We start from the raw sequence: 23,189 nt of genomic DNA, 5'->3' as shown, positions 1-23,189 counted from the left end.
GGTTGATAATTATTTGGCTACACAATGAGTTACTGGAACTTACCTCCCTGACAGCCTTCATACTGGAGGTGAGATTCTCCGCAGAAGATGCCTGCTCTGTGCTGGCCACAGACGCCTTAGCTTCGGACACCTCACTCAGACTCGGGGTTGAACTGCTCTTCCTGCTGGTCAACACACTCACCTGGAAATAAGACCAGCGGGGCTTCAGATGATCACTGTCGCAATACTGCAGACTCTCTAGGAATATGAGCAGTGCAGCTATGGGTAATCACTGATGTGCAGCTATGGGTAATCACTGCTGCTGTACAGCTATGGGTAATCACTGCTGCTGTACAGCTATGGGTAATCACTGCTGCTGTACAGCTATGGGTAATCACTGTTGCTGTACAGCTATGGGTAATCACTGCTGCTGTACAGCTATGGGTAATCACTGTTGTACAGCTATGGGTAATCACTGTTGTACAGCTATGGGTAATCACTGCTGCTGTACAGCTATGGGTAATCACTGCTGCTGTACAGCTATGGGTAATCACTGTTGTACAGCTATGGGTAATCACTGCTGCTGTACAGCTATGGGTAATCACTGCTGCTGTACAGCTATGGGTAATCACTGATGTACAGCTATGGGTAATCACTGCTGCTGTACAGCTATGGGTAATCACTGCTGCTGTACAGCTATGGGTAATCACTGCTGTACAGCTATGGGTAATCACTGCTGCTGTACAGCTATGGGTAATCACTGTTGCTGTACAGCTATGGGTAATCACTGTTGCTGTACAGCTATGGGTAATCACTGCTGCTGTACAGCTATGGGTAATCACTGTTGTACAGCTATGGGTAATCACTGTTGCTGTACAGCTATGGGTAATCACTGTTGTACAGCTATGGGTAATCACTGTTGCTGTACAGCTATGGGTAATCACTGTTGTACAGCTATGGGTAATCACTGTTGCTGTACAACTATGGGTAATCACTGTTGCTGTACAGCTATGGGTAATCACTGTTGCTGTACAGCTATGGGTAATCACTGTTGTACAGCTATGGGTAATCACTGTTGTACAGCTATGGGTAATCACTGTTGTACAGCTATGGGTAATCACTGTTGTACAGCTATGGGTAATCACTGCTGCTGTACAGCTATGGGTAATCACTGCTGCTGTACAGCTATGGGTAATCACTGCTGCTGTACAGCTATGGGTAATCACTGTTGTACAGCTATGGGTAATCACTGCTGCTGTACAGCTATGGGTAATCACTGCTGCTGTACAGCTATGGGTAATCACTGCTGCTGTACAGCTCATTCAACTTTACACACAAATTATACAGACTGTAAGGCTGACGGTTATTCTGACCAAAATGGTTATGGACCAAAACTGAATTGAACCCACAATATGTGGGTGCAGCAAACTGGGACTCCTTTGACTAACCCTATCTGCCATGGCACCCCTCTCCTCCTTTTCTTACAATGAACAAAGCTGAATACAGGAAGTATATTCAAAGACTGTCATCACTGTCAATATTTACACATGAATGTTGATGATGTTTTCTATCAGGGACCTATTCCAAGTGCAGTGGATTCAGGGTGGCACATATTTTCCTTATTAGAACTAGATGAAGTCAGGAATAATTCCAGAGAAAATGTAGCCATGAAGTGTTGAACTCACCTTGACCTTGTCAGATACCGATGACCCGACCGTTCTGTTCTTGGCCACACCTGTAGCAGTCTGCTCGGCCTTGGTGAACCGCAGCTTGTCTGGGTCATGTGAAGGAGCAAGGGCAAGGTCAAACTTCCCCTCAGCTCCCATCCTGTATGAGTTGGAGCCACCAGCATCCCATGTAACATCCACCCAGCCTGCAGCAAACAGGTCCTCATATATATGTCCACACTACTTACAGTGACACTTCCTACACAGAATCTATGCCCAAGCAGACATTCTCATGAGATAGTGAGTGACTTGAGTTACCATAGTGTTCAACAGTTGTTGTTGTGTCGATAAATGACATATGGGAGTGGGAGGAATGCCCAAAGTGACACCAGTCACAGGGGGTAACAGATCTGAATGACAATCTTAGATTGAACCCACAATGTCTACGTGCAGTGAACAGGGTTTCCTTCGACAAACCCTATCTGCCGTGGCACCCCTCTTCTCCATGTCTTACAATGAACAATACTATCATGACCGTACACACATTCTTCATTTGTATGACAGTGTTGCAACAGAAGGAATGAGTAGATGAGATTTGGGTCAGACAAACAGTGTAAATTAACCTACTGTCACGCTCCTCACCATTATGTAGCTCCCCTGTGACGAGCCCCTCTCCTGGGGGACTGCCATCCTGGTCCCGCCACTTCCAGTCCATCCCCCGCACCACTCTCGCGCCTGGCATCATCTGCTTCAGCACATGGGTCCGCAGGATGCGCCGTTGACGGCGCAGATTCGCCTCAGCTTCTCGGGCTGCCTTACCTGAAACATGTCAATGGTATTTAAGAACATATAACTGAAACACAATTATCATTCAATGTTCATCTTCAGGATTTGTCCTGGAATGTTTGAAATAGGCTCTATTAGTATTTACATCTAGAGACCCACCTAAACTTCCTTATACATAACTTACTATAAACCAGTTTTCATCTGCAAAAAAAAGAGCAATCTTACCTTATCCTACCATATAGCCACTGCATGCCAGTCTATATTTTTTCTGAAATTTAAGGCTCTTGTTAAAAGTGTGTAGCCACCTACCTATATCATCACAGACACCAGTGACAGTTCCATAGATCTCAAAGCCTGACAGGGACAGGTAATGAGTTTGGCCACTAGCATTCTTCCCAGTTTGATGAAGACGAACGTGTCGCCAGCCCTGCTTCTCATCCTTTGGAGCCTCCACTGGCCATGAGGCTGTTGACCTGCACAGATGGGGAACCAATTCTATAGAAACAAACACTCCCGTTCCTGTGTCAGACAGATACTACTGCAGTTGGTAACCCTGCTTCATGGACAGTGAGAGTTGGTAATCCCTCTTTATAAACAGTGGAAGCCATAACATTTCTTCATGAACAGTGGTTGTGTGAAGCCCATTTCTGGCATCCCCCTGCAGTGATACTGCTGGAATATTGCTGACAGTGGTGTAAAATAATACTCACTCTGTCATGAACAGTGGAAGCTGTAACATCCAACCCATCCCACCTAACCCCTTACATGAACAATGGAGGTTGGTACCCCTCCTTCCTTCTTATAACCCCACTTCTTATGTTAGTAACAGAGGGATGATGATTGAAACAGGGTAAGTGGTCACAAAGGTCTACCATGGTTTTAACCTCATTCTGAAGCTCTGATCCCAGGTTACCAGAAAAATTGGCAACAAAAATTCATATTGACACTCGGGTGTTTTGTGTTACACCTGCAATCATTCCATACAGGATGCTATAGAAACTGGTGTACTGACCCTGGTTCATTGAGTGAGCAGTCGTCGGTGTGGTGGTACAGTGTCTGCCAGGTCATTCCATCCTTTGACATCTGGTAGTTCCAGTTCCGCAGAGCCGATCTGAATAGTTAGATGGTGAGACCACCTCATTACATACTTCCCTTAACATGTCACCTATAACAACACTTGGCAGCAATAATCACTGACACAGATGCTGGACATTCCAGTTGACTACAGACAGTGATCACAAAGCCCTGCCTCCTGTGACCACCGAGACACGCCTCTACACAGTTGTATCACCCTCATACTAACAACAATCTAGACATAATCTGGGCAATTTTTTTCAGTTTATCAATCTCAGCTGAGCAAACATGATTAAAGTAACATTCACGGACTATGATATCAGAGCAAAACTTCAGACATGTTGATGATTTTGCATGAACAGCATATGAAGTAACAATGTTTTTTCACCATAAGTACAACAGATGTGAGTGTACTTACTTTCCATATCCCCTGGCATGACGGAGTGTGTAGCATGTGGGGATGATCCACACACCCAGGTCGATGGCGAACCACGCCTTCCTGCAAGTCAGCAGCAATGTGTAATGAGTTGGTGGATGAAAACTCTCCACAGGGAGCACACAATGGAGTATGTCATGTGTCAGATTAAACTGGAAGGACTTTGGTGAAACCCATGAGTGTGAGTGCTGACTTTGGTGAAACCCATGAGTGCGAGTGCTGACAACCCAGGGATCATAGCTGTTCTTGTGATCACCCTGTTACTTCGATATGGTCACCGATTGATGTATATATGATCACATGGTCCCTTGTACTGATCACTGTCCTGTATATATGGTCAACCAATGAAATATATATGATCCACCAGTACTTTGTAAATGATCACTCTGTTACTTATACATGGTTACTCAAAGCTTATATATGATCACCCAGTACTTTCAACATGATCACCTAGTTGTATATATGATCACCATATACCCCATGTATAACTGATGCCCCTGTACTTGACATATGTTCCCAGGCTTGACTACGGATCTATATTGTTTCGTAGTTACTGGAGATGTTGATGCTTATTTGTGTTTGTTATGCACATGTATTTTTACAAACTGTGTCAAGATAAAATAATTCAAACTTCTTTTCAAGTGTATTAAAATATCAGTTGAGTTTGAAGTAATTTACTTAAGAAATGACAGCAAGGTACTTCCTCTGCTAATACAAGTTCTCATAGTCACTGACTAGAAAACATTGAAAGATTTTCCATTTGATTGCTAGAACCATTTTCCCTGGTGTTGCTGGGCAGCTACGTACTTGTCATCATTGGTGTGGCAGTTGAGGGCAGCGCTGTCCCGAGACAGGATGTCCTCCAGCTTGCCGTATGGCAGATTGCGGCCCTCAGACGATGTGACCACCACCAGGCCATACTGAGCTGGGTTCACCCATTCATAAGCAGTTCTGGAACAAACAAACATTCCATTTGGTCAGTTTATTCAGTAAGCAGACATGGTCTGTCAACAGTTATCAGAGTTGCTACTGAATGTTCCACCATTACAAAGCCTCTGTATCTGATCATAATAAACCAACTCTTGACAGTAGTTGGAGATTAGCCACTCTGTTGGCAGCAAAGTTAAATGCTCAGTTTGAGGTCATCAGTTCTGCATGTCAGGTGTTGAATGTGTGTCTTCAGTAGGAGGCCTACATGAAGGCCTCAGCCCCATATACCAAACCATATACACACAGTAAGTATAGATATCATACATTTTAGGAATACAAAACCACATAAATACAAACAAAGACAATTTTCCTTTTTCATGAACATGTATATAACATCATGGCAAATCTTTTAATAAACCTTTGTTGTTCATACCTAAAACTAACTTAAAGGGTATTTGAGATAGGATAGTTTCCTAAGATTTATATTTTGGGGCAAGTAAATGTACCCATCCCCAGAAACTAACAAATGGTCAATTTGGTTGATTTCCGACCATCATCTATCTGCCTGAAACACTGAAGTTAAAGACTTTGTGAAGATATTTCCACCTGGCTACAGAATGGGGCGCTTACTGTTTATTTCAAAATAAGATGGGCTCAGGTACGTGAGGTCCCTACCTTGCATTGGTGCCAACCCAGTATAGGAGGCCATTTTCATCGAAGTCATGCTGGTGGACAAACGTAATAGGGCCATCATTCTCCTTCAGCTTCTTCACAAAGTTGAAGGTCACTCGCTCATAGTCATACCATTGCTTAGCAACCTGAACACAACAAAACAGTCAAACACCATTATCAAGTGACATCAACAATCTTCAGCTTTGACATCTAGTGTTACATTGTTCCCAACTTATAATAATAAGAGTACTTTTATAGCACCTCATCCACATCACTCAGGGACATGCTCAAGCACATAACATATATACAGGTTCTATGTACAGGAAAGTTGACGTCACAGATATTTCTTGAAGAGGTGAGTTTTGAGCTTGGACTTAAAGAGTGGGAGTGATGGAGAGGTTTTGAGATCCGATGGTAGAGAGTTCCAGAGAGTGGCAGCAGCATGAGAAAATGAATTTGCACCAAAGGTTTTGAGTTTGCACATGGGAACTAGCAAGAGTTGATCGCTGGAGCGGAGAGATCTTTCAGGTTTGTACAGTGTTATCAAATCCTGGAGGTATGCTGGACCAATGTTATTAATAGACTGATAAACAAGGGAGAGCAGTTTACATTCAATCCTCTCGACTTGCATCATAAAAACACTTGAATGTCGTCGGCTGGAAGACACGAACAAAACACAAGTGTACATGAAATGATATCTCCTGCCCCAGTGCACATGATTATTATAAAATCTGTTACTTCTGTGGCTAGAGAGTTTTCAAATCTATGTAACATTAAAACTGCTTAAGAGCCATGTAGGAAGCTTGTTGACAACAATCTCATGCCCCATCAATTGTTACATACAGGTGTCATCTAACCATGAGCTAACTAATAACTTTCTGTTCGTCCAAGTTAGCTGACTACACTGAGATTCCTTGACAAACTGATTCTTACCATTTTTAGCAGGTATCTCTCAAGGTCCGACACAGTGGTCAGTGGCTCCATCTTCAGGCTACGACCAGTTCTGTCTATCAGAGTAGTCTCCCCTGTTGACCTCTCCAGCCGGAACCTGAGCCTCCTCGTTAATATCTACAGATAATGGCAGAATAAGTCACCTGGATCTGACAACCTTACAACAGCTTCACAAATCATATCTACTAATGAATACACTAAGTTTGCAACTGTCACAACTTACAAAAGCTTCACAAATCATATCTACCTGACATGTCTTGTTCTCAAAATGTTTTAAGAACAAGACCACCTCAATCTTCATGTCTGTTAACCTTTCATAGCATCAACTATTAGTCAATATGTGGAAGCCATGTGTAAACTCCAATATCGACTCTCTGAGTTTGGGCTCTGTACAATGAGGTCCCATAGTGGGCATCTGTCTCACCTGTAGCCCATACCCAGATCCTGGCAGATCATATGTAAACACAGGCAGCTTCTCAATTGACTCCAGCGCAGAGATGAGTTTCCTTGTCAACTGGATTGCTGGAGCAACACTGGACAAACAAATATCAAACCAGTGCAACATGTTTGTGATGTCAACACATCATGGGTTCTCGACACTGACAAAAAGTGAACAAATATGGTCATAAGCAGATTGTGATAGAAATACATGTATAGGAGGCATGAAATTAAGTGAAAGTAGATGGCAAACTGAAACACACAAAGAACAAGCACCTTATCTGTCCACACTGCATGGATTGTTCATTATTATTTACATTAATTGTGATTGGTTGCATATTGTTTTGTGATCATCATTCATTATTGGTTTTCAATCAAGAGGGGAAACAATCACAAGACACACATAAAAAGCACATAAAGTATATATATTTATTATCGAAATGTGAGATAACCATGGATGTATCCTTGGTTATTATGTTGGCCACCAGTAGCACATGATGTTAGTGCTTCATAAACATCAGAATAATACCTTCCACAGTACTACCAGTAAATAAATCCTCAACAAAGTCATAAAGTGCTGGGTTGGGAACATTTTTAACAGTACGCCTTTGTCTGTTTGGTAATATCTGAGAGGTTCAAACAAAAATCACTTATATTATAGCACTGGTTTGAAAATTCTGAACTAAAATGTCAGATCCCATGGGTATTAACTAATATCAGCAATGTTCTAGATATTAACTTCTATACTAGTAGTTTAATTTATTGGTCATATTCATTTTCATTACATATAAAAACAAACAAGAGAGAAAATGTATTGAAACAAACAAAATATTCCAGAGAGAGAGAAGTAAATTAATGATTGATCTGCACTTAGCTACATCTAAATGGCACGGACAACATGCTGAGAACTATATACTGGAATGCAAGCATCAACCAAGAGAGATGGCATGTAAACAGCACAAGGAAATATCAATATGTACAAGTGTAATACAAGGATGCCGGAGACATGAGAGAGTGAGTCAAGTCTTACCCATCCTCAGTTAGTCTTGAAACAAAGAAATTCACCTTTTGAGATTTTTGTTACAGTTAAGCATCAATCACATGTATTAACATGTATAACATATAATATTTCTAATTACACATTTCTTGATAAAAAACCACATGTACAAAAACAGTTATCTTCACTCAATTTTTTTTGTTCAGGAATGCCTACCTCTCTTTTTCATGAAAGACCGTCTTGAAAATGTTTATTCTATCTTTAGTCCTCTTCTTGCTCTCCTTCGTTTGAATATCTTCCATATTCTGAAAAACAGAAAACAAACATACACTGAACCAATGAGCAGATATTCTATTAGTGTATAAGGATAATATCTGTGAACTAAGCAGGTACATACAATGATTGTGGTACCTATATCTGTGTCAGGAGCAAGGCAAATCTGTTTAAGTATATCTACCCCTTATGTGGGGAGTCAGAATAGTGGTTCAACCAGCAGAAAGGACACGGGGTCAGTGTGATCTTCACATTTAATAACAATCCACGCAGATCAGTAAATGTTCAGCAATATTCCAGTTAACAGCAACGAATAATCAGTGATGTCAGACCACTGAGACTGACCAAAGACTGACCACTTAGCCAGCTTGGTCACTGAAACAAGTACAGGTTCAAGGAAATCTATTGTATACCTGAATATCACAGGGACAACAGGCTAGCTACAAAGACGTCAGTACTTACATTGTTGAGGACATTGAGCATCGTCTGGACAAGGCCACTACTGTACAGTTCGAAGGAAGAAATGGTGTGTTCATCCTTCAGCAGCGACACCAACTCCTCCAGTGCACTACGCATCTCCTGCCGCCATGTTACATCTCCATTTGTACACTGCAAAACATGAAAGTCAGGATTAAATTAGATAGGTTTAACCCGAACAGTACTTCTACAAAAGTGAGTGAGTGAGTGAGTGAGTGAGTGAGTGAGTGAGTGAGTGAGTGAGTGAGTGAGTGAGTGAGTGAGTGAGTGAGTGAGTGAGTGAGTGAGTGAGTGAGTGAGTGAGTGAGTGAGTTTATTTTTACGCAGCTTTTAGCAATATTCCAGCAATATCACGGCGGGGGACATCAGAAGTGGGCTCCGAACTAGGCTACCCCACCGCCCAGTTCGCTCAAAGGCTCTGACAGTACTTTTGTCAGACGATAAAGTACACTATTTGTATTAAGTCACACTGTATTGAAGTCACTGTGTCATTCTAATCTAACCCCTCATAATCAAACGTGCCCTTGGTAAACAACGACAAGATGCACGTCAGTTGTCATTGTAAAGTAGAGTCTCCTACAGTACAACTAACTCTGTAAGACCCCATTTCTTGGTTTGCAGTTGCTTCCCTCAGCTAACATCACAGGTGGAAACATTACATTTAAACAGCAACACAGCAATGTTCACTAGCTTAGCCTATGGCTTCAGACCCACAATGCATCAGGTCAAACGTTGCATGACCAATCAGCTTCATGTTGGATTTATTGTTCTTAAATGAAGTTGGTAGTAGATATGCGACATTCACATTGCCCCATATGGTTTACGATAATCACAGATGTAACTTAACTAATATACAGACGATATGTAGCCCAAACGGCTTATCCTTTGTTTCCCTGGTAACGAGCGTGTTAATGTAGGGTGGGAAGACACATCAATAAAACAGCACATCGGTTAGCCCTGGATGAGGATTGTTAAGTTGGGTCACCGTCGCTTTTGTTTCTGCCTCGATTAATTGTCACCAAGTCTTAAATTTGACATCTTTGAAAAGAAATATAGGTTGCTCTACCCCCATATATAGTGTAATAAAGTATAGTTTGGCCTTGAACTGTTCTAAACTGTACTTTTTTACACTAAACATGGAGGTAGAGCGACCTGTACTTTTTTATTCAGCCATATGAAGTGTCAAGAGGATCCTAAACATTTGCCTCCTCAGGACCTCGAACCAGCCAGGGTACATGACTACGAAACAAGAATCATTAATCTGGGATTGGAACCTAACGTAAGACCGCATAACATGAAGATAAGAAACTGTATGACTTCCTTCTTGCTACTGGGCTAAATCTTCAAGAACTGTTAAAACGCAAAACAAAAACTAATTTGATGTAATACTGAGGAGTAAAACAAATTTGACCACCCAAAGGAGTTGTTTTTAATCACAGTTTCATTATCTGAGTTAACAAATATTTATGAAAAGTGAATTTGCATGCACACACACTCAACAAAACATACAAATAGCATATACATGGACTCCAGAATGTGAGTGGGTTATCTCCCTTACCTTGATCTGACTGATCTGTTTAGCACAGGAAGACTCCAACTGTTGAACTATCCCACACAGCTTAGCAACAACACCCCTGGGTGTGGCCTCCGCCACCTTGAAGTAATCCTCATACAACTCTCGAGCTAAACTCTTCACCTAGAGGGCAGAATAAGACAATGTAGCTATACATCATTGGTAATATAATCAGTGAGACAAAAGAAGGGCAGTAGAAATATTTCTTGCTCAACATGTTAATTTGACACAATTTGTTGCCCTACATGATTTATTGGCCTCAAAGTCATGGTAACATTATGTTTTAGGATTTTCTCAAATGTTGCCCACCTTCGATCTAATGGCGTCTACTTTTGATCTAAGTTTCTTGCTCTTCTTGCCCCCCCAGCCAACAGCAAACTCCGGCCCTAGTGATGTCTCCGCTGTGAACGAATGTTTGGTGCCACGATTTGACTCAAAGATGAATCCAGGAAGATCTTCTCGTAATATTGTGGCCTGAAAAGATGAAACTTTTCAATACAAGCATATTCCAGAAACAAGAACAAGAAAACAACATCTGTATTACAGATTTCAAAATATATTATTCATAATAAAACATTCATTGAAAGTATTTCAACAAATGAAATGAAATGTAAAAAACATCTCCCTTACTGTTACATTTAATTACACTGAGCATTGTCCACTACCTGCCGTCTTCATTGCACAATCTCCCTTACTCTTACAGGGAATGATTCTGACCACTGTCCACTACCTATTGTCTTCATTGCACAATCTCCCTCACTCTTACAGGGAATGATTCAGACCACTGTCCACTACCTGCCGTCTTCATTGCACAATCTCCCTTACTCTTACAGGGAATGATTCCGACCACTGTCCACTACCTATCGTCTTCATTGCACAATCTCCCTTACTCTTACAAGGAATGATTCAGACCACTGTCCACTACCTATCGTCTTCACTGCACAATCACCCTTACTCTTACAGGGAATGATTCAGACCACTGTCCACTACCTATCGTCTTCACTGCACAATCTCCTTCACTCTTACAGGGAATGATTCCGACCACTGTCCACTACCTGTCGTCTTCACTGCACAATCACCCTTACTCTTACAGGGAATGATTCAGACCACTGTCCACTACCTATCGTCTTCACTGCACAATCTCCTTCACTCTTACAGGGAATGATTCTGACCACTGTCCACTACCTGCCGTCTTCATTGCACAATCTCCCTCACTCTTACAGGGAATGATTCAGACCACTGTCCACTACCTGCCGTCTTCATTGCACAATCTCCCTTACTCTTACAGGGAATGATTCTGACCACTGTCCACTACCTGCCGTCTTCATTGCACAATCTCCCTTACTCTTACAGGGAATGATTCAGACCACTGTCCACTACCTGCCGTCTTCATTGCACAATCTCCCTTACTCTTACAGGGAATGATTCAGACCACTGTCCACTACCTGTCGTCTTCACTGCACAATCTCCCTTACTCTTACAGGGAATGATTCTGACCACTGTCCACTACCTGCCGTCTTCATTGCACAATCTCCCTCACTCTTACAGGGAATGATTCAGACCACTGTCCACTACCAGTCGTCTTCATTGCACAATCTCCTTACTTACTTTACAGGGAATGATTCAGACCACTGTCCACTACCTGCACCTGCCGTCTTCACTGCACAATCTCCCTTACTCTTTCAGGGAATGATTCCGACCACTGTCCACTACCTGCCGTCTTCATTGCACAATCTCCTTACTCTTACAAGGAATGATTCAGACCACTGTCCACTACCTATCGTCTTCATTGCACAATCTCCCTCCTTACTCTTACAGGGAATGATTCAGACCACTGTCCACTACCTATCGTCTTCACTGCACAATCTCCTTCACTCTTACAGGGAATGATTCCGACCACTGTCCACTACACCTGTCGTCTTCACTGCACAATCACCCTTACTCTTACAGGGAATGATTCAGACCACTGTCCACTACCTATCGTCTTCACTGCACAATCTCCTTCACTCTTACAGGGAATGATTCTGACCACTGTCCACTACCTGCCGTCTTCATTGCACAATCTCCCTTACTCTTACAGGGAATGATTCCGACCACTGTCCACTACCTGCCGTCTTCACTGCACAATCTCCTTACTCTTTCAGGGAATGATTCCGACCACTGTCCACTACCTGCCGTCTTCATTGCACAATCTCCCTCACTCTTACAGGGAATGATTCAGACCACTGTCCACTACCTGCCGTCTTCATTGCACAATCTCCCTTACTCTTACAGGGAATGATTCCGACCACTGTCCACTACCTATTGTCTTCACTGCACAATCTCCCTTACTCTTACAGGGAATGATTCCGACCACTGTCCACTACCTATCGTCTTCATTGCACAATCTCCCTTACTCTTACAGGGAATGATTCAGACCACTGTCCACTACCTATCGTCTTCACTGCACAATCTCCTTCACTCTTACAGGGAATGAATCCGACCACTGTCCACTCACTACCTGTCGTCTTCACTGCACAATCACCCTTACTCTTACAGGGAATGATTCAGACCACTGTCCACTACCTATCGTCTTCACTGCACAATCTCCTTCACTCTTACAGGGAATGATTCAGACCACTGTCCACCACCTGTCGTCTTCATTGCACAATCTCCCTCACTCTTACAGGGAATGATTCAGACCACTGTCCACTACCTATCGTCTTCACTGCACAACCTCCCTTACTCTTACAAGGAATGATTCCGACCACAGTCCACTACCTGCCGTCTTCACTGCACAATCTCCCTTGCTCTTACAAGGAATGATTCAGACCACTGTCCACTACCAGTCGTCTTCATTGCACAATCTCCCTTACTCTTACAGGGAATGATTCAGACCACTGTCCACCACCTGTCGTCTTCACTGCACAACCTCCCTTACTCTTACAAGGAATGATTCAGACCACTGTCCACTACCTGCCGTCTTCACTGCACAATCTCCCTTACTCTTACAGGGAATGATTCAGACCACTGTCCACTACCAGTCGTCTTCATTGCACAATCTCCCTTACTCTTACAGGGAATGATTCAGACCACTGTCCACCACCTGTCGTCTTCATTGCACAATCTCCCTCACTCATACAAGGAATGATTCAGACCACTGTCCACTACCTATTGTCTTCATTGCACAATCTCCCTTACTCTTACAGGGAATGATTCTGACAACTGTCCACTACCTGTCGTCTTCACTGCACAATCTCCCTTACTCTTACAGGGAATGAATCCGACCACTTTCCACTACCTATTGCCTTCATACCATGCAGACACCCCTAGTGGCCACCTACCTGTTGGCCATCAGAGTTGTGGATCTGGACTTCGCCCTCCTTCTTGCAGGTGAGAGCCCAGTTGCCAACCACCAGCCGGGTGGTACACAGATGGGTCATGATGGGCTGGCTCGGGGTGCCAGCCTTGATCTGACTCCGTGCACGCTGCAGCTTCTCTAGGAACTCACCACGGTTCTCTGAAACCAAGACAGTCCAATATAAATGTCATTAGATACCATGGCACAGTAAGATCTGGTAAAAAGGTGCATATCTCACACACTGTAAATTGAAAATATGAGAACACAAAGCACTTTAAAATACAAAAATGTAACAACATACAGTTGATAATGATCAGTTATTGGAAGCCACTTGACAATCCTGTATTCTTCAGACCACTGTGCCACACCTTCAGCCTAACTGTCAGGGGACACATTACCCTCAAACTATTGTGCCCCATCCTCACCTGAACTGTCAGAGCCCCCTTCTGGGCTGCCACTGGAGTACATGGTGGCCAGCTTGCTGTCCAGAATAAAGCGGAACCAGCCATTACTTCCATTGGAGAGTTCGAGGGCAGCAGCATCACTCCACAGGTATAGGCAGTCGCGGCCCCGCACGATGCACCAGTCTCGCCAATGATACGGTTTCCCCTGGACAATCTCCCTGGCATCCTCCACCACTGTCTCTTCCTCCTCCTTGATGCAGAACTGAGAGCAGAAACCCACAATCCAGTAACACCGACATACAGCACATCAACACACACACACAGTCCAGGAACAGACACACAGCACATCAACACACACACAGACACACAGCACATCAACACAGACACACAGCACATCAACACAGACACACATAGCACATCAACACAGACACACACAGCACATCAACACAGACACACAGCACATCAATACAGACACACAGCACATCAAGACAGACAGGCACACAGCACATCAACAGACACACAGCACATCAACACAGACACACAGCACATCAATACAGACACACAGCACATCAAGACAGACAGGCACACAGCACATCAATACAGACAGGCACACAGCACATCAACAGACACACAGCACATCAACACAGACACAGCACATCAAAACAGACACACAACACATCAACTCAGACACACAGCATATCAACACAGACACTGCACATCAACACAGACACACAGCACATCAACACAGACACACAGCACATCAATACAGACACACAGCACATCAAGACAGACAGGCACACAGCACATCAACAGACACACAGCACATCAACACAGACACACAGCACATCAATACAGACACACAGCACATCAAGACAGACAGGCACACAGCACATCAATACAGACAGGCACACAGCACATCAACAGACACACAGCACATCAACACAGACACACTGCACATCAACACAGACACACAGCACATCAACACAGACACACAGCACATCACAGCACAGCACATCAAACACAGCACATCAAACAGACAGACACACAGCACATCAACACAGACACACAGCACATCAACACAGACACAGCACATCAAAACAGACACACAACACATCAACAGACACACAGCACATCAACACAGACACACAGCACATCAACACAGACACACAGCACATCAACACAGACACACAGCACATCAATACAGACAGGCACACAGCACATCAACAGACACACAGCACATCAACACACACAGCACATCAAAACAGACACACAACACATCAACTCAGACACACAGCACATCAATACAGACACACAACACATCATCACAGACAGACACACAGCACATCAACACAGACAGACAGCACATCAATCAACAGACACACAGCACATCAACACAGACACAGCACATCAACACATCAACAGACACACATCAACTCAGACACAGCACATCACATCAACACAGACACAGCACATCAACACAGACACACAGCACATCAACACAGACACACAGCACATCAACACAGACACAGCACATCAGACAGACAGGCACACAGCACATCAACAGACACACAGCACATCAACACACACACAGCACATCAATACAGACACACAGCACATCAAGACAGACAGGCACACAGCACATCAATACAGACAGGCACACAGCACATCAACAGACACACAGCACATCAACACAGACACACAGCACATCAAACACAGACACACACACACATCACAACACAGACACACAGCACATCAACACAGACACACAGCACATCAACACAGACACACAGACACAACAGACACACAGCATCAACACAGAACACACAGCACATCAACAGACAAATAGCACATCAATACAGACACATCAAACACAGCATCAATCAGACAGACACATCAACACAACACATCAACTCAGACACACAGCACATCAACAGACAGCACATCAACACAGACACAGCACATCAACACAGACATCACACAGCACAGCACATCACACACACACAGCACATCAACACACACACAGCACATCAACATAGACACACAGCACATCAACATAGACACACAGCACATCAACACAGACACACAGCACATCAACACAGACACACAGCACATCAACATAGTACACACAGCACACCAACACAGACACACAGCACACCAACACAGACACCCAGCACATCAACACAGACACACAGCACATCAACATAGTACACAGCACATCAACATAGTACACAGCACATCAACATAGTACACAGCACATCAACATAGTACACAGCACATCAACACAGACACAGCACATCAACACAGACACACAGCACATCAACATAGCACACAGCACATCAACACAGACACACAATGACAAAAGATGATCATTACCTTCTCATCCTTCACTTTCACAACGGCCTCATCTTCCTCCGGCGGCGGACCGGCCAGTCCCAAGACACGGCCAAACAGTCCGAGGCGAGCAAAGTGTTCCAGGAAGGTGCTCTGCCCCTTCTGCATGAGGTCCTGTGTGATCTGCAGTACTGTGTAGTGGCCATCATCATCGTCCTAGATTCAAACAGAGAGGGGGTGAAACGGTGCAGGGATACAGCTTTGGGTAGGGAATACAGTCTTGAGAAAGGTGTTGAGTCTGGGGCTGGGATATGGTCTGAGTGCAGGGATACAGTCTGGGTGCCGGGATACATTCAGGGTGCAGGGATACAGTCTGGGTGCAGGGATACAGTCTGGGTGTAGGGATACAGTCTGTGTGCAGGGATACAGTCTGGGTACAGGGATACAGTCTGGGTGCAGGGATAAAGTCTGGGTGCAGGGATACAGTCTGGGTGTAGGGATAAAGTCGGTGCAGGGATACAGTCTGGGTGCAGGGATACATTCTGGGTGCAGGGATATATGCTGGGTGCAGGGATACAGTCTGGGTGCAGGGATATAGTCTGGGTGCAGGGATACAGTCTGGGTGCAGGGATACAGTCTGGGTGCAGGGATACAGTCTGGGTGCAGGGATACAGTCTGGGTGCAGGGATACAGTCTGGGTGTACGGATACAGTCTGGGTGTAGGGATATATTCTGGGTGTAGCAATACATTCTGGGTGCAGGGATACAGTCTGGGTGCAGGGATACAGTCTGGGTGTACTGGATAAAGTCTGGGTGTAGGGATAAAGTCGGTGTAGGGATATATGCTGGGTGCAGGGATGAAGTCTGGGTGCAGGGATACATTCTGGGTGCAGGGATACATTCTGGGTGCAGGGATACAATCTGGGTGCAGGGATATATTCTGGGTGCAGGGATATATTCTGGGTGCAGGGATAAAGTCTGGGTGCAGGGATAAAGTCTGAGTGTAGGGATAAAGTCGGTGTAGGGATACAGTCTGGGTGCAGGGATACAGTCTGGGTGTACGGATAAAGTCTGGGTGCAGGGATACAGTCTGGGTGCAGGGATACAGTCTGGGTGCAGGGATACAGTCTGGGTGCAGGGATTCAGTCTGGGTGCAGGATTACAAGGATACAATTTGGGTACAGGGATACAGGGATACAGTCTGGGTGCAGGGATACAGTCTGGATGTAGGGATAAAGTCTGGATGCAGGAATACAGGGATACAGTCTGGGTGCAGGGATACAGTCTGGGTACAGGGATACAGTCTGGGTGCAGGGATAAAGTCTAAAAATTACAAGGATAGTCTGGGTGCAGGGATTTGGGTGCAGGGAGTCTGGGTGCAGGGACAGGGATACAGTCTGGGATGCAGTGCAGGGATACAGTCTGGGTGTAGGGATAAAGTCTGGATGCAGGAATACAGGGATACAGTCTCGGTGCAGGGAAACAGTCTGGGTGCAGGGATAAAGTCTGGGTGCAGGGATAAAGTCTGGGTGCAGGGATACAGGGATACAGTCTGGGTGCATGGATAAAGTCTGGGTGCAGGGATACAGGGATACAGTCTGGGTGCATGGATAAAGTCTGGGTGCAGGGATACAGGGATACAGTCTGGGTACAGGGATACAGTCTGGGTGCAGGGATACAGGGATACAGTCTGGATGCAGGATTACAAGGATACAATTTGGGTACAGGGATACAGGGATACAGTCTGGGTGCAGGGATAAAGTCTGGGTGCAGGGATAAAGTTTGGGTGCAGGGATACAGGGATACAGTCTGGGTGCATGGATAAAGTCTGGGTGCAGGGATACAGGGATTCAGTCTGGGTGCATGGATAAAGTCTGGGTGCAGGGATACAGGGATACAGTCTGGGTGCAGGGATACAGTCTGGGTGCAGGGATACAGGGATACAGTCTGGGTGCAGGGATAAAATCTGGGTGTAGGGATACAGTCTGGGTTGCAGGGATACAGTCTGGGTGCAGGGATACAGTCCAAAAAAAGGGGTTCAATCTGGGGTGGGGATACAGTCTAAGGAAAGGGTTCAATCTCGATGAGATACAGTCAAAGGAAAGGTATTCAGTCTGAGAGTACAGTTTCAATTAATCTTTCATTAATTTACCACATTAAGATTCATTTTTTCAGTCATTATGATCCCTGTCCAACATGTTTACTATCAACAACAAAACAGTTTCTCTGTTACATGCTAACATCATCAAATCTGACCTCTGTGTCCAGGACGGTGGCGAGGACCTCAGTGAGGGATGAAGCAAAGTTGGGGGAGGTGAACTCTGGCCCACACATCTCATCCAGCAGAGGGCCCCCCATGTAATGGAGCATTTTGCGGATCAGAGACAAACTGGCTTTCCTGCAGTGAAAAAATTGTGTTAGTTCATTACTGCCTCAACAAATCACTTGTGTTCCACCAGACATCATCCAAGGATAAATGACCCCCTACCTGAGACCAGCATGTAACTTGTGAATTACTCAATCATGGAATCTCCTCCTGACACACACTTCCCCCTCCCCACGTACCTGACTGAGGCTAGCATGGAACTGTGGAACACCTGTGTGAAGACCGGCAGCAGTCGTTGCACATATAGTGGTGCCACCTCAGGATCGCCCTTGGGCTCAGCCGAGTCAACTCTCTCCGATTCACTGTTCTCTTCCTTTTTCTCCTTCTCTCCTTCTGTTGTGGCCTGTGCTCCTTCTCGGTTGACTGGTACCATCCATTCACCTGGCACACACAACATATGTTGTCACTGTGGGTGGTCACAGGGCTCTTCTGTAGTAATTATTGTGTGTTGTTGCATTTAAATATTTCCGTGAAGCATGTAATGCAGATATTTCATCCTATATTTGCATTTTTCAACTACAATGAGCTCAGGAAGCTGTAGCATAAATGAGATTGCAGTCTGGAGCAAGACTTAAGACTTCAAGTACACACAGAAGTACATTCTAGAATACACCTGGAGTACACACCGCAATACATCTTAAGACTACAAGTTCAAGTACACACAGAAGTACATTCTAGACTTACAGTTGGAGTACACTCTAAGTAAATGCTGCACTACACCAAGAACAACTATATGTACTACACCCTGGAAACCTGTACTACACCCTGGATGCTTGTACTACACCCTGGAAACCTGTACTACACCCTGGATGCTTGTACTACACCCTGGAAACCTGTACTACACCCTGGAAACCTGTACTACACCCTACTACACCCTGGATGCTTGTACTACACCCTGGATGCTTGTACTACACCCTGGAAACCTGTACTACACCCTGGATGCTTGTACTAAACCCTGATGCTTGTACTACACCCTGGAAACCTGTACTACACCCTGGAAACCTGTACTACACCCTGGATGCTTGTACTACACCCTGGATGCTTGTACTACACCCTGGAAACCTGTACTACACCCTACTACACCCTACCCTGGATGCTGTACTACACCCTGGAAACCTGAAACCTTGTACTACACCCTGGATGCTTGTACTACACCCTGGATGCTTGTACTACACCCTGGATGCCTGTACTACACCCTGGAACCTGTACTACACCCCTGTACTACACCCACTACACCCTGGATGCTTGTACTACACCCTGGAAACCTGTACTACACCCTGGATGCTTGTACTACACCCTGGATGCTTGTACTACACCCTGGATGCTTGTACTACACCCTTGTACTACACCCTGGAAACCTGTACTACACCCTGGATGCTTGTACTACACCCTGGAAACCTGTACTACACCCTGGATGCTTGTACTACACCCTGGATGCTTGTACTACACCCTGGAAACCTGTACTACACCCTGGATGCTTGTACTACACCCTGGAAACCTGTACTACACCCTGGAAACCTGTACTACACCCTGGATGCTTGTACTACACCCTGGAAACCTGTACTACACCCTGGATGCTTGTACTACACCCTGGAAACCTGTACTACACCCTGGATGCTTGTACTACACCCTGGATGCTTGCTTGTACTACACCCTGGAAACCTGTACTACCTGGATGCCTGGATGCCTGTACTACACCCTGGTACCTGTACTACACCCTGAACACCCTTGTACTACACCCTGGATGCTTGTACTACACCCTGGATGCTTGTACTACACCCTGGATGCTTGTACTACTGTACTACACCCTGGATGCTTGTACTACACCCTGATGCTTGTACTACACCCTGGACTGCTTGATGCTTGTGTACTACAACTACAACCTGCCTGGATGGACTACACCCTAACCTGTACTACACCCTGGATGCTTGTACTACACCCTGGAACCCTGTACTACACCCTGGACACCCTGTACTACACACCCTGGATGCTACATTTGTACTGGATGCTTGTACACCCTGGATGCTTGTACTACACCTATGTATACACCCTGGATGCTTGTACACCCTGGATGCTTGTACTACATTTACTATTTCGATGCAAACTGGACTACATCCTGGACTGCAGCAACAAACAACCTGATGTGGATGCCTAGATGTGGATGCTGATGGACTCACCTGGAGACTGCAGCAACAAGTGAAATAGAAACCTAGATGTGGATGCTGATGGACTCACCTGGAGACTGCAGCAACAAGTGAAACCTAGATGTGGATGCTGATGGACTCACCTGGAGACTGCAGCAACAAAAGTGAAACCTAGATGTGGATGCTGATGGACTCACCTGGAGACTGCAGCAACAAGTGAAACCTAGATGTGGATGCTGATGGACTCACCTGGAGACTGCAGCAACAAGTGAAAACCTAGATGTGGATGCTGATGGACTCACCTGGAGACTGCAGCAACAAGTGAAACCTAGATGTGGATGCTGATGGACTCACCTGGAGACTGCAGCAACAAGTGAAACCTAGATGTGGATGCTGATGGACTCACCTGGAGACTGCAGCAACAAGTGAAACCTAGATGTGGATGCTGATGGACTCACCTGGAGACTGCAGCAACAAGTGAAACCTAGATGTGGATGCTGATGGACTCACCTGGAGACTGCAGCAACAAGTGAAACCTAGATGTGGATGCTGATGGACTCACCTGGAGACTGCAGCAACAAGTGAAACCTAGATGTGGATGCTGATGGACTCACCTGGAGACTGCAGCAACAAGTGAAACCTAGATGTGGATGCTGATGGACTCACCTGGAGACTGCAGCAACAAGTGAAACCTAGATGTGGATGCTGATGGACTCACCTGGAGACTGCAGGATCTGGATGACCTCCCTGTGACCCTCGTCCCCTCTCTCACGAGCCTTGTCCAGCGGGGTCTTGCTGTCTTCATCACGCAGGTCAGGATTGGCGCCATACCGCAATAGTGTCTACAGGACAAGAAAGAAATTGCATGTGCTTAATGCCTTGATTAGCAATATATCAGCCTAAGTGATTCATATTTTGAGAACTACAATTACCTTCGTCAACGTAGCATGCTGACACACCAAATAACTCTTATGAGGATGTTGACACCATCAACCAAATCACTCTACACTATCCATTTACTTCCCTCTTATAAGAATGTTGACACCATCAACCAAATCACTCTACACTATCCATTACCTTCCCTCTTATAAGCAGCTCTTGTTGCTAGATACCAAATCAAACCTGGAATTTCAACAAGTTTTCTGATTTAGTTGCCTATTATGACTAGCAATGAGGTGCTGAGATTCAAACATGTGAACACACCTCCGCAGCTATATCGTGGTGACATGCATGTAATTAGTCTGAGCCAGACAATGCAGTGATCAGATCATGATCATTGATTCATGTCATTCATAAATAGACCTTACCCAACCCAGCCTGAATAGATGAGATAGTGATCATACTTTGACAATCTGTGGTCTGCCGAAACAGGCAGCATAGTGGAGAGATGAGGACCGCAGTCCTCGGTTGACATCAGCTCCTCGTTCACACAGGAACTCCACCTGAACACAGACAACACAAGCAATCAACACCCAGGGTCAACAGAATTACGTAAAAATCCGAATCAATTAGATACTGCTAAATAATGCACAATTACAGTCCTTAAAAGAAATATCAGTGACAAATGTGTTCTAAAATCTGCGAGACACACACCATTTCTTGGGTTCCAAATGCAGAGGCCCAGTTGAGGAGAGTCTGACCAACATCATCCATAAAGTTGACTTCAAAACCTGAAGATTGAAATGCTGAGATCTGTGACACTGAGTTATACTGGTACACACACATGCTTCTTGAAGCAACTGCATCACCAACATGAACATAATGTAGCATATGTTGATGGAACAAGTTAACTGGACATCAGTACATAAATGAAAGAGGTGTGAATCTGAGGGTGCAGTGTATGGATTATGTATTGAAATGATGTCCGACAGGCACTACGGTTCACAATGAACACTCAAGACAACAGGAAGGTGAGGTGAAATTGGGTTTAATGTCATACTTGAGAATATTTCGCTCATATGACGACGTGTGTGTGTATATGTGTGGCTGCTTGTACTAGTCCACACTTAACCTGGTTTTTTAGTGCTAGCTCACTGAGATACCATGCCGCAGTGAAGCATGAATACCCCACTCAGACACATTATACTGAATCCGAGCCGACCAGTCCTTGTTGTACCTATTAATGCCAAGAGCCAGGCAGGGTCCAACAAGTACCATTTTTTATGTCTTTTGGTATGACACGCCTGTGGATCGAAGCAGAGTCCTTCCGCTCTCCTGACGGATGCTCTAACCACTACACTACGGGAGGCGGCTGCCAGGCAGGAAGCACACAACACAAACTGATCTTGATTCTGGTCCAAGAGTCAGACCTTACATCAAAATGGGTTTTCA

The 23,189-nt window shown here is 44.8% G+C and overlaps 1 protein-coding gene across 1 annotated transcript in view; it reads right to left on the bottom strand.

Moving 5' to 3' along the window:
- The window catches only part of LOC124268836 (E3 ubiquitin-protein ligase HECTD1-like), an 89,511-nt gene that overhangs the window by 22,799 nt on the left and 43,523 nt on the right, over positions 1-23,189 (bottom strand). Inside the window, 23 exon segments of the mRNA XM_046703853.1 lie at positions 44-181; positions 1,665-1,852; positions 2,274-2,465; positions 2,742-2,905; positions 3,445-3,543; positions 3,925-4,005; positions 4,750-4,893; positions 5,548-5,690; positions 6,478-6,612; positions 6,920-7,028; positions 7,964-7,978; positions 8,147-8,235; positions 8,666-8,812; positions 10,239-10,376; positions 10,563-10,727; positions 13,577-13,752; positions 14,019-14,259; positions 16,371-16,544; positions 18,585-18,726; positions 18,894-19,095; positions 21,577-21,700; positions 22,202-22,300; positions 22,452-22,528. Of these exon segments, the coding sequence (XP_046559809.1) occupies positions 44-181; positions 1,665-1,852; positions 2,274-2,465; positions 2,742-2,905; positions 3,445-3,543; positions 3,925-4,005; positions 4,750-4,893; positions 5,548-5,690; positions 6,478-6,612; positions 6,920-7,028; positions 7,964-7,978; positions 8,147-8,235; positions 8,666-8,812; positions 10,239-10,376; positions 10,563-10,727; positions 13,577-13,752; positions 14,019-14,259; positions 16,371-16,544; positions 18,585-18,726; positions 18,894-19,095; positions 21,577-21,700; positions 22,202-22,300; positions 22,452-22,528 (3,182 nt within the window).

This window comes from Haliotis rubra, unplaced genomic scaffold, assembly GCF_003918875.1.
Source record: "Haliotis rubra isolate DU_JTF1 unplaced genomic scaffold, ASM391887v1 Scf140, whole genome shotgun sequence".
Classification (NCBI taxonomy): domain Eukaryota; kingdom Metazoa; phylum Mollusca; class Gastropoda; order Lepetellida; family Haliotidae; genus Haliotis; species Haliotis rubra.
This window is presented reverse-complemented; position numbering and strand designations above follow the sequence as displayed.